The sequence below is a fragment of the Oncorhynchus mykiss genome, chromosome 12 (assembly GCF_057628025.1).
Source record: "Oncorhynchus mykiss isolate SJ-2025 chromosome 12, ASM5762802v1, whole genome shotgun sequence".
Classification (NCBI taxonomy): Eukaryota; Metazoa; Chordata; class Actinopteri; order Salmoniformes; family Salmonidae; genus Oncorhynchus; species Oncorhynchus mykiss.
The window spans coordinates 30,190,881-30,214,860 of record NC_143033.1 but is presented as its reverse complement, the minus strand read 5'-3'; the positions used below and the strand labels follow the sequence as shown (position 1 = coordinate 30,214,860).

General features: G+C 42.5%; 2 protein-coding genes and 1 pseudogene across 4 annotated transcripts; 1 reads left to right on the top strand and 2 right to left on the bottom strand.

Annotated features, from left to right (window-relative positions):
* Positions 1–1,572: 1,572 nt before the first annotated feature.
* Positions 1,573–13,428, top strand: LOC149979135 (NLR family CARD domain-containing protein 3-like; annotated as a pseudogene). Its single transcript, XR_016484776.1, has 4 exons — positions 1,573–1,659; positions 10,203–10,304; positions 10,415–10,648; positions 11,796–13,428. The product of XR_016484776.1 is annotated as an NLR family CARD domain-containing protein 3-like (transcript).
* Positions 13,429–13,540: 112 nt separating this feature from the next.
* On the bottom strand, positions 13,541–15,864 carry LOC149979134 (interleukin-1 receptor type 2-like). Of its 2 annotated transcripts, XM_090192199.1 has the most exons (5): positions 15,187–15,864; positions 14,993–15,037; positions 14,848–14,913; positions 14,512–14,641; positions 13,541–14,343 (listed from the first exon to the last, which is right to left on the bottom strand). In XM_090192199.1, exons 1-5 carry the CDS (start codon positions 15,209–15,211, stop codon positions 14,097–14,099), a joined length of 513 nt encoding a protein of 170 aa, XP_090048325.1. In that variant the 5' UTR covers positions 15,212–15,864; the 3' UTR covers positions 13,541–14,096. The 2 variants fall into 2 exon arrangements, with proteins under 2 accessions (XP_090048325.1, XP_090048326.1); XM_090192200.1 differs by lacking the exon at positions 14,993–15,037 and having other exon boundaries at positions 15,187–15,404.
* On the bottom strand, positions 15,732–23,563 carry LOC110537380 (E3 ubiquitin ligase RNF121). Its single transcript, XM_021623383.3, has 9 exons — positions 23,470–23,563; positions 22,528–22,565; positions 20,484–20,625; positions 20,040–20,194; positions 18,638–18,745; positions 18,314–18,434; positions 18,067–18,200; positions 17,369–17,470; positions 15,732–16,600 (listed from the first exon to the last, which is right to left on the bottom strand). The coding sequence occupies exons 1-9, from the start codon at positions 23,545–23,547 to the stop codon at positions 16,480–16,482; spliced, it is 999 nt and encodes a 332-aa protein (XP_021479058.1). The 5' UTR covers positions 23,548–23,563; the 3' UTR covers positions 15,732–16,479.
* Positions 23,564–23,980: the final 417 nt, after the last annotated feature.

Sequence of the window (23,980 nt, the reverse complement as noted above, 5' to 3'; positions counted from 1 at the left end):
TTGTAACTTGGTGTTTCTTTAGGACTCGAGCAATAGTTGTTGTGCTGACAGAATTTACATTTTCAAATATATCATTATCAGCCAGCACTCTATCTTGAATCTCCCGCAGTTTTATTGCATTGTTGACAACAACCATGTCAACAATAGCATTTTCCTGCGCATCTGAAAATATTTTTCCTCTTCCCCCTATTGGGGGCAGCCTTTGGGTCCTGTTGTAAAAATATAATTTGCATTACAGATGCCACTGTGGATCTTTGCAGATTGGGTTGCACCCTCAACCCTGTCTCTCTCAATGAGAGACCATGGTTCACGACATGGTCTATAAGTGTAGCCCTTATTTCATCTGAAATAACAGCTCTTTGTCTTCTTTGTCTTCCTCCACGCATCCGCCCTCTCCCTGCCACCCTTCTCCCTCCACAAACCCATCTTCCTTGTTCCATTTCCAAAATGAGTCTTTCTGAGCTCTACCTATATATACTGTAATATGTGTGTGTGTTCACTAACAAGTCTAAAACAAGACACCTGCTTAGCCTTTCAGCTGAAATTGCAATCAGCAATTCAAACTGAAATCTATTCCGTTTTGAATGTGTGGTTCACAGTTTTGACAGCAGTGTGTTTGCATTTGAACAAAGTGCTGTAAATCCACAGTGTTGTGCAGGTTGTGGTTAAAGTCATGGGATAAGTGTGTAGAGTTTTGAAAACTGTGTTCAAGCAATGAAAAACGAACTAGAGTTTGGTCCACATAAACTGCTGCTGTGCAGACTGTAGTTAGAGTTTTGCACATGTGACTCCAGTTGTGTCCACTGTCGTTTAGCAATCGAAAAAAAACTGTAAAGTAGCAGGCCAGTAACTGGCAGGTTGCCAGTTTGAATCCTAGGGCTGGGGTTACTCAACATTCAAGTGTGGTTCACCAAACTACCAAACTACCTCTGTTACAGTTCTAGACCCATCTGGGCACAGACTGGATTCTAGCCCAGGTGTCTCTAACCCGGTCAACCACAAACTCTCAAGCAAAGTTACTCATCATCATACACATCCTGTTGTGTGTATGGTGTGTCAGGGATTAGGTACTGTGATAGCAAATAGACCAATTCCAGTTGAACAATGCTAAAGCCAGGATTCAATTCGGACTGTGGAAGATCCGCAATGTAGTGTTTACTTTGAAAGCGATATTCACAACAGGGGTAACATTGCCTTTAAATGGTGCATAGACGAAAAGGGGCGATCAGATTCAGTCCCGGCCGGAGTAAAGATGTATTCAATTGTGTGTGTGTGTGTGTGTGTGTGTGTGTGTGTGTGTGTGTGTGTGTGTGTGTGTGTGTGTGTGTTTTGTGAGCATGTGTGTGGTTTGGTACATTTTTACATTTGACATTTTAGAAATTTAGCAGACACTCTTATCCAGAGCGAATTACAGTTAGTGTATTAATCTTAAGAGAGCTAGGTGGAACAACCACATATCACAGTCATAGTAAGTATTTTTTTCTCAATAAAGTAGCTATCAGCAAAGTCAGTAATTAGTTAGAATTTGACAGGGGGGTGAGGGGGTGTAAGAGTTTAAGAGGTTTTTGAAAGATGGGCAGGGACTTCGGGGGGAAACTGATTCCACCATCGGGGTGCCAGAACAGAGAAGTCCTTAGACTGGCCAAGAGACCAGAGGTGGTAAAACGGAGTGCTAGGGTTGGGGTGTAGGGTTTGAGCATAGCCTAAAGGTACGGAGGGGAAGGTCTTCTTGCTGCTCCGTAGGCAAGTACCATGGTCTTTGAATGGATGCGAGCTTCGACTGGAAGCCAGTGGAGTGTGCAGAGGAGCGGGGTGACATGGGAGAACTTGGGAAGGTTGAACACCAGACGGGCTGCAGCATTCTGGATAAGTTGCAGGGGTTTGATGGCACAAGCGGTGAGCCCAGCCAGTAGCGAGTTGCAGTAGGCCAGATGGGAGATGACAATGACAAGTGCCTGAATTAGAACCTGAACCACTCCTTGTGTGAGGTAGGGTCGTACTCTAAGGATGTTTTAGAGCATGAACCTGCAGGAGTGAGTCACTGCTTTAATGTTTGAATGACAGGGTGTTGCCCAGGTTGATGCCCCAAAAAATGTTGCACTCTGGGAGGGGACACCTTGGAGTTGTCAACTGTAATGGAGAGGTCTTGGAGCGGGCAGGGCTTGGGACAGAGCAGCTCTGTCTTGTCGAGGTTAAACTTGAGGTAGTGGGCCGACATCCAAGCTGAGATATCTGCCAGGCATGCAGAGATGCATGTCACCACCTGGGTGTCAGAAGGCGGGAAGGAGAAAACTAATTGAGTGTCATCTGCATAGCAATGATTGGAGAGACCATGTGAGGATATGACAGAGCCAAGTGACATTGGTGTGTAGAAGGGGAGAGGGCCTAGATAAGATGCAGGGATTTGCATTTAAATCTTGGTGGGGAAAAAATAAATAAATAGGATGCATGCCATCAAAGCCTCTACACAACACAACACTAAACAATACATTAATTGCACTATAACGGTGACAAACGGTGTCCACAAATTGTTAGGGCCTACACAAAGCTGTCCCAACAGCAGTCCCAACATCTTACCAATGCTACACCTGGCTATCAGCGGAGCCTTGTCTGGCAGCAATACAGTTCATTCAGCCACATTTACTATCGTTTTCAAAAACATAGCTGATATGGCTGACTTGCTTCAATAAATGTGGTTTCTAATGGCAATTGAGGTGTACAAACTATGGCATAAGGGGACGACAAGTGGATAAGAGGCAATCCGTAATTTCTAGGATGGACGTAGTCAATATAACTATTTGTTTAGCACTTTTGAAATGTACAGCGACAGAATTCAGAACATGGGCCGTTCTTACAGTGTTCTACCTGTACACCAAGTCATAACCGTAGGATACATAAAGGGGGCAGACAATGAAATCTCTTACAAAATGTTATGATTACATTGCTCTAAAACAGGTTATAGGCTACATGTGCACCACCAAGTCAGAACAGTAGGCAAAATTAAGAGGGGTCAAATGACCAAATTATTAGGGTGAGGCACATGGGCTACTAACAGCTTACTACACAAAATACACTTAGTATTACTTTCTTAGCTACAGTATACAAATCTCGCTGGCATATTACATAATTTATGCAGCAGCATACAATACATTTTTGGACTCACCTTGTTGTGCTGTGCTCACTTGAACAGGAAGGTGACACGGTGTTCTTCGTGGGCAAATTTTGTCATCAAAGTCTGGCATTGTCTGGATTTATGGTGCTAACAAGACAACAAGGAACTCAAGGTTGAATCATGATGATGTAATTGATCTTCAGGTCGTAGCTCTAGAAAGAGTCCAGAGTTCCGATTTACAATTCCGAGTTGGATAACCGTTCAAAACGTATTTATTTTCCAGGCGGAGCTCGTTTTTTCCGGAATTCCCAGTTGTCTTGAACTCACTGAAGTCAAGTTTTCGCAGTTCCGAGTTAACAGTTGTTTTGAGCGTGGCACAAATCAAGCTTCATTGACTGCATGGCTAATGATGAATGTTTATCATTTTGAACTTGGAAAACAGACACTTAATACCAGATTTGGGACCATACAGCCATGCCACTGAATAGCAGGCTAGTAATTGCTTTGCAATGCTTACAGATAGCCACTGTCACTGATTCCTTCCAACCCACTCATTGTTGAATTTGCGATTTCCAACTCGTTGTGTAATGTTTATGTCCAATGGCCAATGTGCACTGAAACATTTTATCTATCATTTCTCTTCATTATTTCTCTTCATATGACATGGGTTAAAAAGGATTTGCCAGTAGATTGTCGACTTGATTAATGATGATGAATGCTAGCTAAGATTTTGAAAGTATGACGTTGACATGATCAGTCCAATCAAAGCTACTGTAGATATAACGTGAATTGATGTCATTTTATCTGTGGCCAAAGACCATGAGCCTTCTTGGATGGGGACTTCTAATGTAACTCTATGGCAGCACCAAAGGGGCTCGAATTTTCTAGGTCTACCCTTAGACTTGGCGGTGACGTACTGTCCCCACGAGTGACTGAACACTGAGCTAATCATGGAGCAACTAGAGAACATTACTAACACCTACGCTCCGTATTTTCCGCTGGCTGCCCCACCACCACAGAAAGCACTGAGCTAGACTGAAACACCTGCATTTTGGAGCTGCCTTACTCAAGAAAGCAAAAAAGAGGCCATGTTTGTATGCGGCTTTATTAACTCAGTGATTTATTTCTTTTTTTACATTGTTTGCAAACTGATATGTGACACTGATGGGTGTACATTTCAATGTGTGCTTATGTGTGTACATTTCAATGTGTGCTTGTGAGTGTCTCGTGTGAGTATTCCTGTATGATGTGCATGAGTTTGCTTGTGTTGTAATTGGCAGTGGGTGGTAGTATGTGCATCAAATTGAGGAAAGTAGTACATCAAAATATTGATTTTGGTATGTTATTACATGATTGGTTGAAGTTATAACAATATTCATCAAAAAAAGTTGTTACTCATCAGTTCATGTAATAACCACCCATTAATGTAATATTACATTTAGCAGAAAACATTATTATGTTAACCGTTCAACATTGTATTACGTTAAGCCGGGATGCTATTACATTTTTTATTTATATTTAACATTTATTTAACTAGGAAAGTCAGTTAAGAACAAATTCTGATTTACAATGACGGCCTGCCCCGGCCAAACCCTAACGCTGGACCAATTGTGTGCTGCCCTACCGGTTTTATTACATAACAAATCTAAATGTTAATACAAAGATAAAAGTTATTTCAGAAACTTGTGTTATTACATTAACCGTTGTTACAGGCTCATGTCTGGAGGGGGAAATCATATTTTTGCTGGTGTCAGCATTCTTTAATTTTCATTCATTTTTATACATTTTTGGGGAGTAGAAAAATGACCAGAACAGACTTTATGAGAGTCTACAAAATTAGCACATACAAGGTTATGACATTTAAATGTTTAGTTAAAGCAGGGTGTTGGTGAACTGGTAGAGTTGACCAACAGTCTAAAGTAATACAGAATTTCACGCCCTGATCTGTTTCACCTGTCTTTGTTATTGTCTCCACCCACCTCCAGGTGTCACCCATTTTCCCCATTAGTCCCTGAGTATTTATTCCCGTGTTCCCTGTTTGTCTGTTGGCAGTTTGCCTTGTCAAATCAACCAGTGTGTTTTTCTGTGCGCCTGCTTTGTCTCATCACGCTTTTGCTAGTCCTCCCCCTTTTTTTTGTTTTATCTTTTCCTGCGTTGACTCTGAACCCGCCTGCCTGACCATTTTGCCTGCCCTGACCTCGAGCCTGCCTGCCACTCTGTACCTCCTGGACTGCATCTGGGTCTGGGATTGGGTTAGGGTTAGGCTTAAATCCGATTTTAAGATAAACTTGGGTTTATGACTTTGTGGCTGTGGTAACTAGTGACGACCCTAGGCTACAGTTGACAGGGCACCGATTGTCACCTTCCTCTGTTCTTCAATCTTCAGTGATGCGCGTGGAGGAGTCTGTGCGGCTCGGATAGGTCCAGTCTTCGCTGGTAAACTATGAAATTGATTCAGACTACATTTTGTATCTCGAAGATCTAACCAAAGACAGCACAGTATGAAGATAGGCTAAAACTGCTTCTCCAATAGATCCCAGATCATACTTGTCGGCGACGTCATGGCAACGTTGGTTGGAAAGTTTGTAGAATCACGTCATCGGGTCGTCTCGCGCCAAACTGCGCATGTGTATGTCATCAAATCAAATGCACTCCTTTGATATAAAGTTGTTTTTAACGAAAATGAAAACGTGTCAGTTTGTCACTTTCACAAGGTTTGCGTAATAGCATGTTCAACTACTTAAGACATTGACTCGAATCTAGATTGTGCCTTTAGCTTTCGAGAAAAGTGATAAAATATTATTTCTCAAACCCCGGCCTGCGTTCCCGGAAGTCTTGCGATGTTGCGTCTCTGGGTTTAGAAACGCTGTGGTCTAACCTTTGGCGGTCTCTTTAACTACGACCAGTGAGAACATGGAAGTAGAGGCAGGGTTGCCATGTCGCCGTTTTCCCAAAATTGGGCTACTTTGAAAACGATGCCACGGGTGAAAACATTTGTCACGGGTTGCTGGTTTTTCTTAGCCAACTTAGCCAGCTTGATCCGAAAATGTGGTCGTAGGCGCCTATCTGCTGCTGACTATCAGGCAGTGAGCAGGCTGTTACCGAGGGAGTGGTGGGAAGGGTCAGGGCCGGGAGTTTATGCGTGTGTTGAGAGCACTGGCTGAGAGAGTACTGCAGCAGACAGCTGAGTCACGGAGATCAGCTCACAAGTCGTGACATTTTTTTTAACCAGTTGTATGTAGACTATTTATATTGTTCATTATGGAGACACATATTACCAGCCCTTTTTATTTAAAAGATATTAACGCGCTAGAACTGATATAAAGGCGACAAAGCACTGGAAAACTACATTCAGCATACTAGAGCGCTTTAAGATACATTTGCTCAGAGGTAGCTTAATTAAATAAACTGCATTCTAATGTCGCCTATTGAAATAGCAAGTCAATCTCGCAAGTAGGCCATTTAGAACGGGTTGTACTCTTAAGGATCCGCCCTTTTTTTCAATTTTCGCCTAAAATTACATCTGAAATGACACAAATCGGACTGCCTGTAGCTCGGGCCCTGAAGCAAGGATATGCATATTCTTGGTACCATTTGAAACGAAACAATTTTTTAAGTTTGTGGAAATGTATAAGGAATGAATGACCATATAACACAATAGATATGGTAAAAGATAATACAAAGAAAAAAACAACCGTTCTTTTGTAATTTTTTTGTACCATCATTTTGAAATGCAAGCGAAAGGCCATCATGTATTATTCCAGCCCAGGTGCAATTTAGATTTTGGCCACTAGATGACAGCAGTGTATGTGCAAAGTTTGACTGATCCAATGAAACATTGTAATTCTGTAAAAAAAAAAAAAAAAATCAAGACTGCCCGAATGTGCCTAATTTGTTTATTAATAACTTTTCCTGTTCACAATTGTGCACTTTCCTCAAACAATAGCATGGTATTCGTTCACCGTAAAAGCTACTGTAAATTGGACAGTGCAGTTAGATTAACAAGAATTTAAGCTTTCTGCCAATATCAGATATGTCTTTGTCCTGGGAAATGTTCTTGCTACTTACAAGTTCATGCAAATCGCATTAGGCTACGTTAGCTCAACCGTCCCGTGGAAGGGACACCGATTCCGAAGAAGTAAAACATTAACATCTGGCACATGATAATGGCACAATTGCCAGAAAATAACTTAGCATTTGTTTTTTGAGGTTTGAGGTTGAGGTTCTCTGTCCAACTTTCAAAACGTGTATTTTTACTGCTCTAATTACATTGGTAACCCATTTATAATATCAATAAGGCACATATATATAGTGCATTCAGAATATTTTCAGACTTTGTCTTTTTCCAAATTTTGTTACGTTACAGCCTTATTCAAAAATGTATTTAAAAAAAATCCCTTATCTACACACAATAACCCATAATGACAAAGCAAAAACAGGTTTTTTGAAATGTTTGCAAATGTCTATATTTTTTTAAACTAAAATATTATATTTACATAACTATTCAGACCCTTTACTCAGTACTTTGTTGAAGCATCTTTGACAGCGATTACAGCCTTGAGTCTTCTTGGGTATGAGGCTACAAGCTTGGCACATCTGTGTTTGGGGCGTTTCTCCCATTCTTCTCTGCAGATCCTCTCAAGCTGATGGGGAGGGTCACTGCACAACTATTATCAGGTCTCTCCAGAGATATTCGATTGGGTTCAATTCCGGGCTCTGGTTGGGCCACTCAAGGACATTCAGAGACTACTCCAGAAGCCACTCCTGCGTTGTCTTGGTCGTTGTCCTGTTGGAAGGTGAACCTTCGCCCCAGTCTGTGGTCCTGAACGCTCTGGGGAAGGTTTTCATCAAGGATCTCTCTGTACTTTGCTCTGTTCATCCTTCCCTCGATCCTGACTAGTCTCTCAGTCCCTGGCGCTGAAAAACATATCCACAGCATGATGCTGCCACCACCATGCTTCACCGTAGGGATGGTGCCAGGTTTCCTCCAGATGTGACGCTTGGCATTCAGGCCAAAGAGTTCAATCTTGGTTTTATCAGATCAGATAATCTTGTTTCTTATGGTCTGAGTCCTTTAGGTGCTGTCGCGCTTTTTACTGAGGAGTGGCTTCCAACTGGCCATTCTACCATAAAGGCCTGATTGGTGGAGTGCTGCAGAGTTGGTTGTCCTTCTGGAAGTTTCTCCCAGCTCCACAGAGGAAATCTGGAGCTCTGTCAGAGTGACCATCGGGCTCTTGGTCACCTCCCTGAGCAAGGCCCTTCTCCCCCGATTGCTCAGTTTTGCCAGGCGGCCAGCTCTAGGAAGAGTCTTGGAGGTTCCAACCTTCTTCCATTTAAGTGTGATGGAGGCCAGTGTGTTCTTGGGGACCTTCAATGCTGCAGACATTTTTTGCTACCCTTCCTGAGATCTGTGCCTCGACACAATCCTGTCTTGGGGCTCAATTTCTTCGACCTCGTGGCTTGGTTTTTGCTCTGTAACGTAGCAAAATGTGGGAAAAGGGAAGGGGTCTGAATACTTTCTGAATGCACTGTACCACGGCTAAGGGCTGTGACCTAAGAACAACAATTAGCCATGGTATATTGGCCATATACCACACCTCCTCAGGCCTTGTTGCTTAATCATAGCAGTCAAAACAAGTTAACTCGACATCCATTGACGGAAAATTATCTGGCGAGTTAAGGGCAAATTATATTTTCTCTTGCAACATATTTTTAATTTTTAACCTCTCAATCATTACTATTTTGATGGAAAACCAAATGTAGCTTCTTAGCCTATGTCGTTAGAAATTACTTAGATTTCATTCTTAAAATGCTTGACAACCTTATGGATGAAGGGTTCATAAAATAAATGTGGCAGCTCCTCTCTTGCTGCGAAAACAAAATGTTGGGCTAGTTTTCAGGCTTCGTGAGCGGGTTTTGATAGATCATTGAGCTAGAAATTTCAACTGGACTTGGCAACCCTGAGTAGGAGGCATCTTTGAAAGTGAACGTAGCCTATTACAGTTTCGTCTTTGTCGGACCTAAATCTTTGTACTGCCTTGTCTCTAGTCTAGACAAATATGTAGAATTTGAACTGTGACATTTGAGTTATTATTTTTGTCCCTAGTGTTGTGTTATGTGTATTTTGAATGAATAAATATGATGTTTTAGTCAATTGAATCGGTTTACGTGAGACAAAAAGTGCATTTAGTAGCAGAGAGGTTTCCAAACAAGCTCACCTGAAACAGAAAACGTTGGTATTTCTGAATTTCTTCATGGTAAGAGAGGCCTACACGCAAGTAGCAACAAGTCTGTCATTTACATGCATTTCATCTATCGTCAATATTTAACCTTCATCTACAGGTGTGTTTATTTATTTTTTACAACCACAGGTGTGTGCTGTCTGGCACTGGTCAAGTAGCCATTGACTTCAGACTTTGAACTGTGACCCTGAACCTGTACTCCTGAGGTTCTCCAGGATGGTAGGGTGAGGGGCTGACATGATGGAACATGATTGAGGGGCACAATATCAGATGTCACTTTTCCATTTGGAGAGGGGGTGTCTGGCTGAGGAAGAAGTAGTATCTTAGTGTCTGATGAGGGAGAGGAGGCTTTCTATGTGCCTGAAAGGAGACCCGACCTGGGCAATGGCCTGAGACCCATGTACACGGCGCATGTCACGTGTCCACAGTAATGTTTCCTGTTTGATGATCCTTTCATCATCAATCCTCAATCATTGATATTTAGTGTGTGTTCGGTAGGCATGATGTGAAAAGGGCTCGATCATTGTCCATGTGATGTTCTATGTACAGAGTCCAGCCGCAAAGAACAGAGTCTTACTCCAGCTGCTACTCTGTGGACAGTTGACTGTGAGACCAGAAACAGGAAGTAAGAACAGTCCTCCATGTTTGATCAGTCACAGACAGGATGCAAACTATGTTTAAGTGTGTTTTTATGGTTTAATTATGTATATGTTTATGTGAGTATTTGTTCCTGGGTTTAGTGGGAATATAATGTGGATGTATGTCCATTTGTTTACAAAATGGTCATATCTATGTTTAGGCTCATGCACCAGTATGTGTAGTAGTTTCATCTCCCACTACCTCTCTAGGTCTCAAAGTTTCTTGCAGTGGAACTTCCTCCAAGACCAGAGCTGATCAAAAACCCAGATGAGAAGAGGCACCCTGCCCTGACTGTAGATTTCACCTTCAAGGTAGGCTGATGTACTGTATGTTCAGGCACAAATGTCAATAAGAATTGAGTTGATGAGTTAGAGAATTGCTCTTCTTTTCTCTTCATTTTATTTCGTTCTGTGGTTCCCAGGCCACCAGGAAGACACTGGGGAAGGATGATCTGAGGAAGTTTAAGATCCTGCTGTGGAAGCGTTACCCAGAGTTGTTGTTCAGTGCTCCTCCCCAGGGCATGGACATGGTGACTTGGTGGACAGGCTGCTGGAGTATTATGACCTAGAAGTGGCCCTGCAGCTCACCAAGGCCCTGTCAAAGGACATGGGCCTCAAGCGCCTGGCTGACTTCCCCAGGGACGTTTGCAAAAGAAGTATGCACATCTTTATTTTATTTGATGAATGTAATATACACTGAGCAAAAATATCAACGCAACATGTAAAGTGTTGGTGTCATGTTTCATAAGCTGAAATAAAATATCCCAGAAATGTTCCATACGCAAAAAAAAGCTTATTTCTCTCAGATATTGTACACAAATTGGTTTACATCCCTGTCAGTGAGCATTTTGCCTTTGCCAAGATAATCCATCTACCTGACAAGTGTCGCATATCAAGAAGCTGAATGAACAGCATGATCATCACACAGGTGCACTTTGTGCTGTGGACCATAAAAGGCACAACATAATGCCACAGATGTCTCAAGTTGAGGGAGCGGGCAATTGGCATGCTGACTGCAGAAATATCCACCAGATCTGTGGCCAGAGAATTTAATGTTTATTTATCTACCATAAACCGCCTCCAACGTCATTTTAGAGAATTTGGCTGTACGTCCAATCGGCCTCACAACCGCAGACACCTTGTATGGCATCCTGTGGGCGAGTGATTTGTGGTTGTCAACATTCTGAACAGAGTGCCCCATGATGGCAGTGGGGTTGTGGTATGGGCAGGCATAAGCTACGGACAACAAACACAATTACATTTTATCGATGGCAATTTGAATGCCCAGAGATACCGTGACGAGATCCTGAAGCCCATTGTTGTGCCATTCATCCGCCGCCATCACGTTTGAGCATGATAATGCACGGCCCCATGTCATAAGGATCTGTACACCCTTCCTGGAAGCTGAAAATGTCCCAGTTCTTCCATGACCTGCATACTCACCAGACATGTCACCTATTGAGCATGTTTGGGATGCTCTGGGTTGACGTGTACGACAGTGTGTTCCAGTTCCCGCTAATATCCAGCAACTTCGCACAGCCATCGAAGAGGAGAGGGACAACATTCCACAGGCCACAATCAGCAGCCGGATCACCTCTATGCAAAGGAGATGTGTCGTGCTGCATGAGGAACATTTTGGTCACACCAGATACTGACTGGTTTTCTGATCCACGCCTCTACCTTTTTTTTACGGTATCTGTGACCAACAGATGCATGCATATCTGTATTTGAAATGGCCATTGAACAGGAGAAATATACTAGATTGTGCCTTTATTCTCCTTTCCCCCTATTTTCTCTGTGCAGATGAGGTGCATTATGAGCTGAGACGTACTCTGCTGAGGAAGTAGAGCAGTATACACGAGGGCTTTGCCCAGCAGGGAGAGCATAAGGCCTTTGACAGTATCTATAATGATCTCTACATAACAGACGAGGCCAACGCTGGGCCTAATATCCAGCACGATGTCCGAAAGATTTACAAGTTGTCCACCAATCACAAGGAGAAGCTGATCACCTGCAGGCAAATATTTGACCCCAATATGATCTATGAGAAGCATGTCAGGTCTGTAGTCACCAATGGCATCGCCGGGGTGGGGAAGTCTGTGGCTGTGCAGAAGTTCATTATGGACTGGGCTGAGGAGCGGAAGCACAAGCATGTCTACTTCCTGTTCCCACTGCCCTCCCTTCAAAGAGCTCAACCTCATGCTGGACCTAAAGACCTGCCTTCTGGAGATCATCCACGCCCTCATCCATCACCGCACAGACTTGGTGTGATAGCACCGAGCTGGCCATGATGCATGTGGTGCTGACCAACCTGATCAGGGGCAACCTGCTCCCCTCCTCCTTCTGGATCATCTCCCGCCCACTCACCTCTAGTGTCCTGCCCCCAGAAGCTGTGTACCAAGTGTTGGAGGTGCTTGGCTTCACTGACGAACAGAAGGAGTACTTCAGGAGGAGATTTGAGGACCTGGCGCAGGCTGATACGGTGATCGCCCACCTGACCTCCTGCAGGACCCTCCACATCATGTGCCATCTGCCCATGTTCTGCTGGGTGGTGTGCAGACTATTCCAGCGCACGTTCAGGGAGAAGGGGCCGGATGTAGAGCTGCCCAAGGGGCTGACCCTGATGTACACCCACTTGCTCTTGGTGCACCTGCGTGTGCGTGGAGCCAGGGGCTCGGCCTCTCACACCCCAGAAGAGGAGAGGGACTTTCTGATGAAGCTGGGCAAGCTGGCCTTCACAATGCTCGAGAAGAACCAGATGGTCATTGGCAAGGCCACCTGGAATGACTGTGGGGTGGAGGTCGCTGAGGCTGTCACTAAGAGTGGCCTGTGCATTGAGTTCCTGATCGAGCAGTTTGTCATGTACCAGGAGAAGGTCCAGACCTTCATCCACCCCACCATCCAGGAATACCCGGCTGCCCTCTGTGTTCCTCATCTGGAGGTGCACAGGAAAGAACATCCTGGAGCAGCCGCTGAAAAGCATGTTCTCACTCATGTTCAAGAACCCCAGTCTGCAGTGCCATAGAGAGGAGCCTGCAGAGCCCCGATGGAAACCTGGACGTCTACCTGCGCTTCCTCTTGAGCATAGCCCTGAATGCCAATCAGAGCTGCTGCAACGCTTCCTTCCCAATAAGAGCAAGTGCTCATCAGTCTCTGAGGACAGCCTCCATCATCAAAAAGAAGAACCATCACCCTGACAGAACGCCAACCTGCAGTGCTGTCTAAAATTGCTAGGGGTTGGTGCTGAAGCTCACAGCCACAGCCACTCTAACTTTGTGAATAACCACTGACTGGTAATACTCTGATGACAGTATTTATAAAGACAAAGATTGTTGTTAGGTTAAGGGAATTGGGGAAGAAACATATGGATACTTCAGGGTTGCTTTGTGACAAAAAAGTAATAACTGTGGAAAAGTGCAAATCTGTAATGTGAAAAGCAGCCACAAGGTGGCAGTAGCAGTACACTATACTACTAAGAGAGGAAGTGAGGTCACTGGGCTACAGTGAGGGGTTATCAAAATAAGAGTCAAAGGGACGTATGAAACCAATTAAGCTATTGAAAATGTATATTTATAGGCCATTACACATGTATCGACTATACACAAAATATAACATTGTCACTATGATGCTTTACATAAATAGTGAGCTAATGTAAACACACTTATCAATGATTGGGATGTGTTTACAAGGTTTACACAAATGACATGGTGCAATCTTATTTGCAATGGCTGCCTACTTCCATGACATGTACGGTGTTGCTTTGTCATGATAAAACAAAACCTAATCCATTTCTAACAGAGATGTGAAAGAATAACAGTAGATGAAGAGAAGTTCCCTTGAACTAAATTGTCTTTAACCTAGGTTACAGTTGTGAGAGTCAGTTCATTAAATAAATGTGTATGTCACAATTTTAATGTATTCTTTTTCATCCATCTTTTCTTAGTCGTCAGTTTTTTTTTTAATCCTCTAGATTATTGCATTATAATCCATACTTGACTATTGCCACGATATACAGCAATAGAAGGGATTGTTGTCAATAAGTGTTCATTGTCTTTTTCACTTAACTATGGATGATACATGAGTGGATTAAGTTCATCCGTCTTCTCATTTCTTGCTGGTGTGTTTTGCTGTGATCCTTTTTCCTGTGTCTTTTCTCATTGTTCTCTCCTCGGTTTTGGGAGTGGGTGAAGGAGGGGGAAATAGAGCCTTGTGATTGGCTAGTGTGAAAGTCCTTTGGTCAAGCCCAGCTGGGCTATTTATCACACAGGTAAAGGTGGACCTGAAGTCCTCTGCAGTCACGTTCTTAAACACCAGACTCCTCTGGATCACCCTGCCGTCCTCCGAAACTGACCTGAAACCAACACATTTATAACACTTAGCCAACACTCCTTCCACATATTATATAGTACAAGAGCTGAACAGAACACTTTGCCTACTCTACGCGTGTAAGAGTCATGGTTTGGCATAGGTTTCAAAGCTTCCAATAATGTCTGCATGTGATGCAAACCCCAGTACTTACTCTTCTGTTTCTGATACTCTGCCATCAGTGGAGGCTACATCTGGGAATGTGCCGTTGACCAGCCAGTAGACAAGGGCAAATTCATCAGGAAGGCCTGGGTCTGCTTTACATTCAATAACCAACCGCTTTCCTGTGTATGACAAGCACATCCTGTTTGACAAAAACTGGTCCTTATCTACACCAGAATATAATTATCAGACCATACACCCAGAACCCAAGTTCTAAATCTCGGTGGTAAAGACTAGGGGTTCTGTGATTATAAACACTTCAGAGTATCCATGGCCATGATTGATATTACCATTTTAATAAAAACTGTGAGATAGCAGAATTCCTTACCTAGAACTGCTCCTATTCTGGACCTTATGGGCTGGATAATTCTGGGAGATGGCACCTGTGTGTTATCTAGACAATAACAATTGATGTTAGAGACATTATGAAATGTTGAAAAATCCTGTAGGCAGGCAGATAGACACACACACACCTGTAGAGACCTCTGAGGGCAGGACCCAGAAAAATCCCATGAAAGCTGTAGTGAAGAGATAGAGCACACCCTAAGCCTTTGCGTAACAGGCACACAGACACAGAAATGTAGATACACATGCAGCAGAAAGTAATCATATACCCATAGTCAACATACATCAGTGAAGGTGTGTGTGAGAATGTTAGATCGCTTACCTGTGAGAGAAATTGTTAACTTCATACTGGGCTTCTGTCTGACTGCTGTGAGATGGTCAACAAATGCTGGTTCTAACAACACTACCTCATGTACTTACTATATATACACAATCACTTCCTCAACCACCCACCCTAAATAAACATGCACTCTGACACACACAGGGAATTCCCTGTGCGCAAGTTATGCTCATTTATGGCAGACTGAATAGGATGGCTTTTGACACAATCAAGTCATGTTCATCATGCGTCCTAAATCATAAGCATAATATGAAGTGTGATTCATTTAACACATGAACATGAATCATTTAACAAATGTGAAATACTGGGGTTGAATACAGACAAATATTTTTTTAACATGCTGTATTTTCTCACAGAACTGACAACACAATATTTCAGTGGGCGACCCCCAATCCTGATCCAGTGGTTTCAGTCTGGTAAGTTTCTTTCCCAGAAATAGACATACAGGAAGGTATATACAAAATCCCCCAGGTCATGGGCTATTCTAGTAAATCAGGTCTAAATTAAGTAAATGTCTAAACCTGATCTTGACTGTGTCACGTTTATTAACAGAACAAAAACATGACAAGAAAGTAAACCCAACCAAAATGATCAAATGTTATTCACCTTCTTGCAAACACTGTCTTTTACAGTATCTGTTCCTGGAGAGCCATCTGGGCTGAATACAGACAGGAGAGGCCATCTGAGGGAGGCGTGAGGAGGGTATATTGGAGAAAGCAGTGCCCTTCTTAAAAATATGACTGTAGTAGGATAGGATACAATGTCTGAGACTAGTGCTCCTGAGGAACCAGAAACTCTCCCCCCCAGCAGCCACATTCAACCAGGACCTTCACTAACAAAAGGCGCAGATTTAACACACAAAACGACTGTCACTCTACAATGCTCCACTCATTCATCTGAGCAGTGTTAACTACTCATTGCCATAGAATCCAACAAATATCAACAAGAAAAGTTAAGACAAATTATTTTGGGAAAAAGCATCTCCATGAAAAAACCATTTTACTAAGCTAAGAAATGTACACTGCATTTGGTTTAGTTGCGACTGACTAAACAAAAATGAAACCGACATCTAAACCCAGATTACTTGTAAAATTCAAATAAATCTTAAATACAGATACCATGTGCCTATAAATCTATACAAATAGTACAGGTATAGACACAGTTTATAATAGATGTTCGTAGAGTCCATGGTGAGGCCTCCAAGTCTCCCTCAGTCAGACCAGTGCAGTATCTTCTCCATACGGCTTGTGTGTCCCTCTCCTCCACTTTCCCAGATCACTCTAGGCCCAGGATATAGTTGATGCCTTGCACAAGTCCAATGATTACGGGTTGCCAAGCAACAAGGTAGCGGAGCCAGTCCAGGAGTTGTCCATACATGACATGTGGCTTCTCCCAGCTTCATATTATGGGTCAAGGAGATATAAACAAGTGACGATCCCACCCCCAAACCAAACCAATTCACATATCCAGTCTGTGATAATATATTGTGATATCTTTCAGGACCTTAATAGAATCAGGCTTGATAGTGGAGAATGGACAATAACATCTTCCAATAACTATATCCTACCCTTTTTAAAACCATAGGAAAAATCTCTTCGCCCTAGGGTGTTGTTTTAATTAAAAGTGTGTGAAATTAAATATGTATGCTATGTTGTCAAGAAAGGATTTGGGAGGTGTATTGCGTGTTTCCCTTGGTAACACGATGTGTCACCTCTAAAGCAGAAGAGGCAGCAGCTACTAAATGTTGACAGTTTCTACAGCCGCTAACAGGAACTGGGTTAAATAACTCAATGTGTCTCCATGGAGACAAAGCCACATCTGTCCCATAAAGCCACCCTTCCCATAATGTCCTGTTCCAGTTTGTGTTTACATGTAAATGTAGGTTAAAGTTCCCATGAACAACAACAGCGTAAACTTCCCAAAACTGCAGCAATTATAAGCAACACAACCTATTCCCATCATGGTCAAGCAGAGTGAAACTAACAACCTCTGTACTGTGACCCTCTGTACTGTGTGACCCCCTGTCGTGCTAACCAACAGAAACAATGAGTCACAATGACTGAGACAAATTGCAACATGAAAGCAAAAGATAGAGACATACACAATATGATAGAGAAACATATTAGACATCAAACCCTCATGAGAGCAGAAGAGCAAAGGATACGGGTTACTGAACATTCTCTTCAGGTCCACCTTCTCTTTACAGTACGGGCATGTCTGCTTCTTTCCCACGATGCACCATCCTCGTATGCAGAACTCATGGAATCTGAGGCAGAGAGAGTTAAGGAGCCAGGTATAAGGTGGAGGTGTGGTGTATTCAACCCTAAAACAAAACATGAGAATAACTGCAAAATATGGCCAAATATGACTTTAGGTCATATCTGGTCAAATGCTGTAGGCATAGCTCACTGCTTGGTAAAATACAGAATACTGGACGTTTTTTTCCTACTATCCTGTGGCACACTGTAATAACCATATCAGTAAGCTCAGACCAGTAAGCTATTAAAATATGACTTCATCAATGTGAACATAGAAACCACAAATGCCATAAAACATGTGACAATTCACCTCATGGAAGACTATTACAGGGAATCATTACAGGAGACGACATAGGGCACCATTATTTATAGAAACAGGAAGTGTGATGGGCACATGGTACAGTGTTACTGATGTTCAACAGTCACATCACATGCGCATGTTTGTTCAGTCAATTTCCCTTTGGCTTTTGTGTTCGTACACCACGTTTTCCATGACAGATTGACAGTTACAGCTTTTATGCAACAGACAAACCAGTTCTACCACAACATCACGCTCCAACATGCATATTTATCTAGAGACTATTTCTTAGATGATAAAGGATACACATGGTTGCAGGATAGTCTGTAGGTGTTCTCGATGATTCCCTCCTCGCTGACGTCGACCAGAATGGGCTGGCCACACACAGCGCAGATACTGTCAGAGAGGTGCTTGGTGGGCATTCCAGACGCACTGTAGTACTAGAGAAGACAGGGACAGACAGAGATACAATGTAATGTTGCTGGACAGATTCACAGCCTTTACAACAAATAATGTTAAACAACTATCAACTTGATAGGCCCTGGATACTTACCCCCACTGTCGATGCCATGACGTCTGCACACATTTCAGCAAAGTCCCTACCCAGGACACCATAGTACAGACCATAGAACAGCAAGGACACACCAAAATCCATTGCGTCCTCTGGCTTTATTCTGAAAATAAACAGCAATATCAACACTATTAACATGATTAAAACGTTACAACTTCTCAAATAAAGCTCTGGCGCCACTTCTATAAATCAAAACGTATTTAAAAGATTCTGAGATAAAATGACTAACAACACAAGGATGATCCTTGTTAACCACGAGTATTGTCCATAAATACACAATTGTTCCAAGAAGTAACTAGAACTTACCTAAATATCAAGTTGATGCCAAACAGTGTAAACATGACGACAGAGTAGCCCACTATCCCTGTGGCATAGCTGATCTTGTAGAGGAGGAGGAACCATTTGTAGACCAGCCTGTCCACAGACACAAGTGAACATTCAGACATATTTCAGCTAACCGAGGTGAATGTGAAGAGACATAGATCCGTTCTCTGACTAAAGTAGCACTTACTGCAAGACAGGTTGGGTTTGAGGCTTTGACCTCTTACCATGACCGTTTAATCATGCATCACCTAGGCATTCTGTATATTATGAGGTATCCAGACCTGCCAACTTTTTAGAGTGCTAGACGCAATTGGCAAATTGGAGCTTAAACTCGCACGCATAGCCCTCGCCGAATTGGGGTTCTCTTTCCCCTAATGTTTTTCTTAGCACATGCCCCCAAGTTTAGTCTCTAAAGTAGAGGAACGCTTGTCACCTCTCAAACAGGGCCAATCACTAGGGCCAGCTCACAAGTATTGGCTTTTTAAACACGGTTCCTAATCAACACTAGAAGCAAAATAATTTGAAAACATAAAAACTAAAACAAACGAGCGCAATGACACAGACCGCAAACTGGCTACACAAAGCTTAAGTAGGCTAGAGCCAAGAGGATCTGAACACTGTTCACTAGAAGAGTCTGCCGTTTCAGCCTATGTAAAGGTGCCTATTGTATACATCATTTCAGATTTTAGAAATTGATCAAATCTCAAATCTAGTGGAAAGGTATTTTAGAAGCATTGCCTCTATAGCTAATACCAAACACTCATTCATTCTTCATCTTCTAAACTCCAGACTCCATTTCATGTCGAGATGTTTAGATTTATTTTGGATTATACTTTTACTTTTTTAACTTGATACTTTTTTGCTTACAGTTACAGTCTATCAGGTTGCGTGATCCTCGTAAAATACAACGAACGGGACGCAGAATTAAATGTATATCACACTCGCTCAAATGCGACCAGTTACTTTTCGTATTTATATTTAATTTTTTAGTGATTAGTGTTTACCTTTCCACAACACACAGAGTCAAAAATGGATTTGTCCATGTGTTTACGTACAGCTGACAGTCGGCAAACTCAGCATCACAACAAACAGGAGGAGGGGCAGACACGGGGTATCTACGTCAAATAATGTATTAATCTCCATGTCCGTTGACACAAACTCCGTACATGTCTGTGTTGCAGCTCGGGAATCAGGATCCATGTTAGATTTACTCAGTGGATTTTAAAACATTTAAAAAAATAAGGCCCTATTCATTTCTGCATACTTTTAACTCGGACCTTGTACATGGACAGAGAATTGCGTAGTTGGTACGCAAAATGCGTGCATGTTGGCAGGTCAAATGAGTGTGTGTAGACACTACTTGGCCTTGTGTATGGGGCCTTACCTAGGCGTAGTGCACTCCAGTGGCTTACGTGTGGCCCGGTAGGTAACGTATGCAGTGACCACAGAGAAGATGAACCACGTGACAAGGAACCTCCACCAGTGAAGCTTGGTGGTGAAGTACAGAGGAACCACCCACATCTGGAACAGAGTCACCAGCTAGAAGAGAACACACATTTTAAAGTACAGACGCACACAGACACTTATAGTTCAATTTGAGGCTGAATAACCCAGAGAACCAGACTGTGTAGAGTTGAAGAAGCTGGTCTGTGGACGTTTTGTCTGTACAGTACGTGAACTGTGATTTGGATTATTTGCCTGCAGGTATTTGCAGGACATGCTGTGAGCTTCCTCTTCTGCACGCAAGCCAGCGTGTGTTTATGTGTCTGAGTGAGCATGACTGTGCATGACTGTGCAGTGTGTGGGAGAGATTGTCTGTGTGTCTTACATTGTAGGACTTGGGGTGCCTCTGTTTCCATTGCACAAGGACCAGCTGGGCGATGACCAGGGTGACAATGAGGATCAGCACCATCTCAGCGTGCATGGCCTCATGACCCTTGTGTTTTGCATGCATCCTGGCATGCTCCAACCTATGAACACACACACACACACATACTACAATCAACCTAGTGCTCAGGCCTGGGTATCCAATATGATCATTCACTAAGTATCTGGATAGATTCTTATAATAGTTACATTCATTCTAGTTTCCATTGGTAGGAAACATTGATAAACTAAGGGCTCTACAGTGCATCAAAAATCCTGACTGCATCAAAACAAGATAATGTTGAACCTGACTTAACTTTTGTGACGAACAGTTGAAGTCGGAAGTTTACATACACTTAGGTTGGAGTCATTAAAACTTGTTTTTCAACCACTCCACACATTTCTTGTTAACAAACTATAGTTTTGGAAAGTTGGTCAGGACATCTTTGTGCATGACAAGTAATTTTTCCAATTGTTTACAGACATATTATTTCACTTATAACTCACTGTATCACAATTCCAGTGGGTCAAAAGTTTACATACACTTAGTTGACTGTGCCTTTAAAAAATACAGAAAATTACAGAAAATTACATCATGGCTTTAGAAGCTTTTGATAGGCTAATTGACATCATTTGAGTCAATTGGAAGTGTACCTGTGGATGTATTTCAAGGCCTACCTTCAAACGTTGTGCCTTTTTGCTTGACATAATGGGAAAAGCAAAAGAAATCAGCCAAGACCTAAGAAAAAAAATGTGTCGACCTCCACAAGTTTGGTTCCTCCTTGCGAGAATTGTCCAAATGCCTGAAGGTACCACGTTCATCTGTACAAACAATAGTACGCGAGTATAAACACCATGGAATCACGCATCCGTCATACCGCTCAGGAAGGAGACGTGTTCTGTCTCCTAGAGATTAACGTACTTTGGTGCGAAATGTGCAAACCAATCCCAGAACAACACAAAAGGACCTGGTGTAGATTCAAGAGGAAACAGGTACAAAAGTATCTATATCCACAGTAAAACGAGTCCTATATCGACATAACCTGAAAGGCCACTCAGCAAGGAAGAAGCCACTGCTCCAAAACCGCCATAAAAAAGCCAGACTACGGTTTGCAACTGCACATGGGGACAAAGATCGTACTTTTTGGAGAAATGTCCTCTGGTCTGATGAAACAAAAATAGAACTGTTTGGCAATAATGACCATCGTTATGTTTGGAGGAAAAAGGGGGAGGCTTGCAAGCCAAAGAACACCATCCCAACCATGAAGCACGGGGGTGGCAGCATAATGTTGTGGGGGTGCTTTGCTGCAGGAGGGACTGGTGCACTTCACAAAATAGATGGCATCAAGAGGAAATAAAATTGTGGATATATTGAAGTAACATCTCAAGACATCAATCAGGAAGTTAAAGCTTGATCGCAATTGGGTCTTCCAAATAGACAATGACCCCCAGTATACTTCAAAAGTTGTGGCAAAATAGCTTAAGGACAACAAAGTCACTGTATTGGAGTGGCCATCACAAACCCCTGACTTCAATCCTATAGAACATTTGTGATTTCAGAACTGAAAAAGCGTGTGCGAGAAAGGAGGCCAACAAACCTGACTCAGTTACACCAGCTCTGTCAGGAGGAATGGGCCAAAATTCACCCAACTTATTGTGGGAAGCTTGTGGAAGGCTACCCGAAACATTTGACCCAAGTTAAACAATTTAAAGGCAATGCTACCAAATACTAATTGAGTGTATGTAAACTTCTGACCCACTGGGAATGTGATGAAAGAAATAAAAGCTGAAATAAATCATTCTCTCTACTATTATTCTGACATTTCACATTCTTAAAATTAAGTGGTGATCCTAACTGACCTAAGACAGGGAATTTTTACTAGGATTAAATGACAGGAATTGTGAAAAACTGAGTTTAAATGTATTTGGCTAAGGTGTATGTAAACTTCCGACTTCAACTGTAAATCTAATTTGCAGTCAGAATGAATAATTGGGAAGAGACTGACCTCCACTTCTCCTCCGGTGACAGATGGGACAAATCGACCTAAAGTGAAAACAAACCAAACAGACATTCACAATTATTCCAAATGCTTCTAAATCAATTAGTTAGAAATCTACATGCAAATACAGTCACATAGAACCTCTGAATTAAACAATATATCTACAAACTACAATTATTGCATCAAAAATAGTAATTTTAAATCAGTCTGTATTCTGATCATGTGGGTTGGGAGGCTGTTGGTAGTGGACAGACATGTGAATACTAAAAGGGATGAACACTGCTGGCCAACAAAGAGCATAGGCACGGTTTCTATCCATTATAGCTAAATGGTGAGAACACTAACTAGCCTTTGGTCCAAAACAGTTTTTAGAGAGCTCAGGCTACCAGGACAGAAGATGGATTATGCGTCAACTAGATGACCTTTGACTCTGTCTGCCACATCAGCTATTACATGGCGTGACATCTAATGAGTACTAGCTACTGCTACATCATTGATGCTATTGCAATAGGAAACGGGTTGTCAAGCAAAGGCAGCAATTTGGGGGCAGCTAAACCAGAATTATCAATTTAGTTAGCTATCTGTGGCTACTTATATAGCAACCTAGCTAAATAGTTAGCTAACGTTAGCTATCAGCTACCACGTACAAGACAAGGGCGTGATGATGATGGCCCTTGAAGTTGTACGTTTGTTTTAGCTGACTGCACTATAATATTACTTGGTTTCCTAATGCACTCAATAGAGAAATGCACTCAATGACATCCTACCTGTCTAGCTAAAAGGGAAGAGAACTGGGAAGTTAACTAGCAAAGCTAACATCTTGTGACGTTCACTAGCCGGTGCAAGAGGCAGGTCTAGTCCATATTGGCTGCAACGCAATGTGAGCACTTTACAATTCACGCTGTTCGTTGTTTTCGGATTCTACAACGGTAACACATGTACCCTAACCTGATTTGGTTCATCGTGATGTCCGAGTCCATGATCGTGTTCTACACCATCAACCTCCACCTCAAACACCCCCGCCATCTTCGGGAGTGCTGTCAATTCCGAACGGATGCCATTTCCGGTTTGGAAAACACGAGGGCCAATCAAAACACTGCACGCGAGTTCTTTTCCGTTTGTAAACAGGTTAGACAAAGATTTTTTATAACTAACCCAAGACTAATGAATAATTGTGAGAATAAGCGAGAATTGAGATGGGCAGAGCCAAGCACGAGCTAGTCATATCCTATTGTCGTTTTCTAGCATTTGTTTGCATATGTCCGTTAGGGAACGCCTACTCTGAGAAGCGCGTGTGTGGAATAATCCGTGGTGTATTTAACATCCCTGGTCATCCCTATTGACACTGATCTGGTGGACTCACTAAACACAAATGCTTTGTTCGTAAATGATGTCTGAGTGTGACCCTGGCTATCCATAACTTTTAAAAACAAGACAGTTGTGTCGTCTGGTTTGCTTA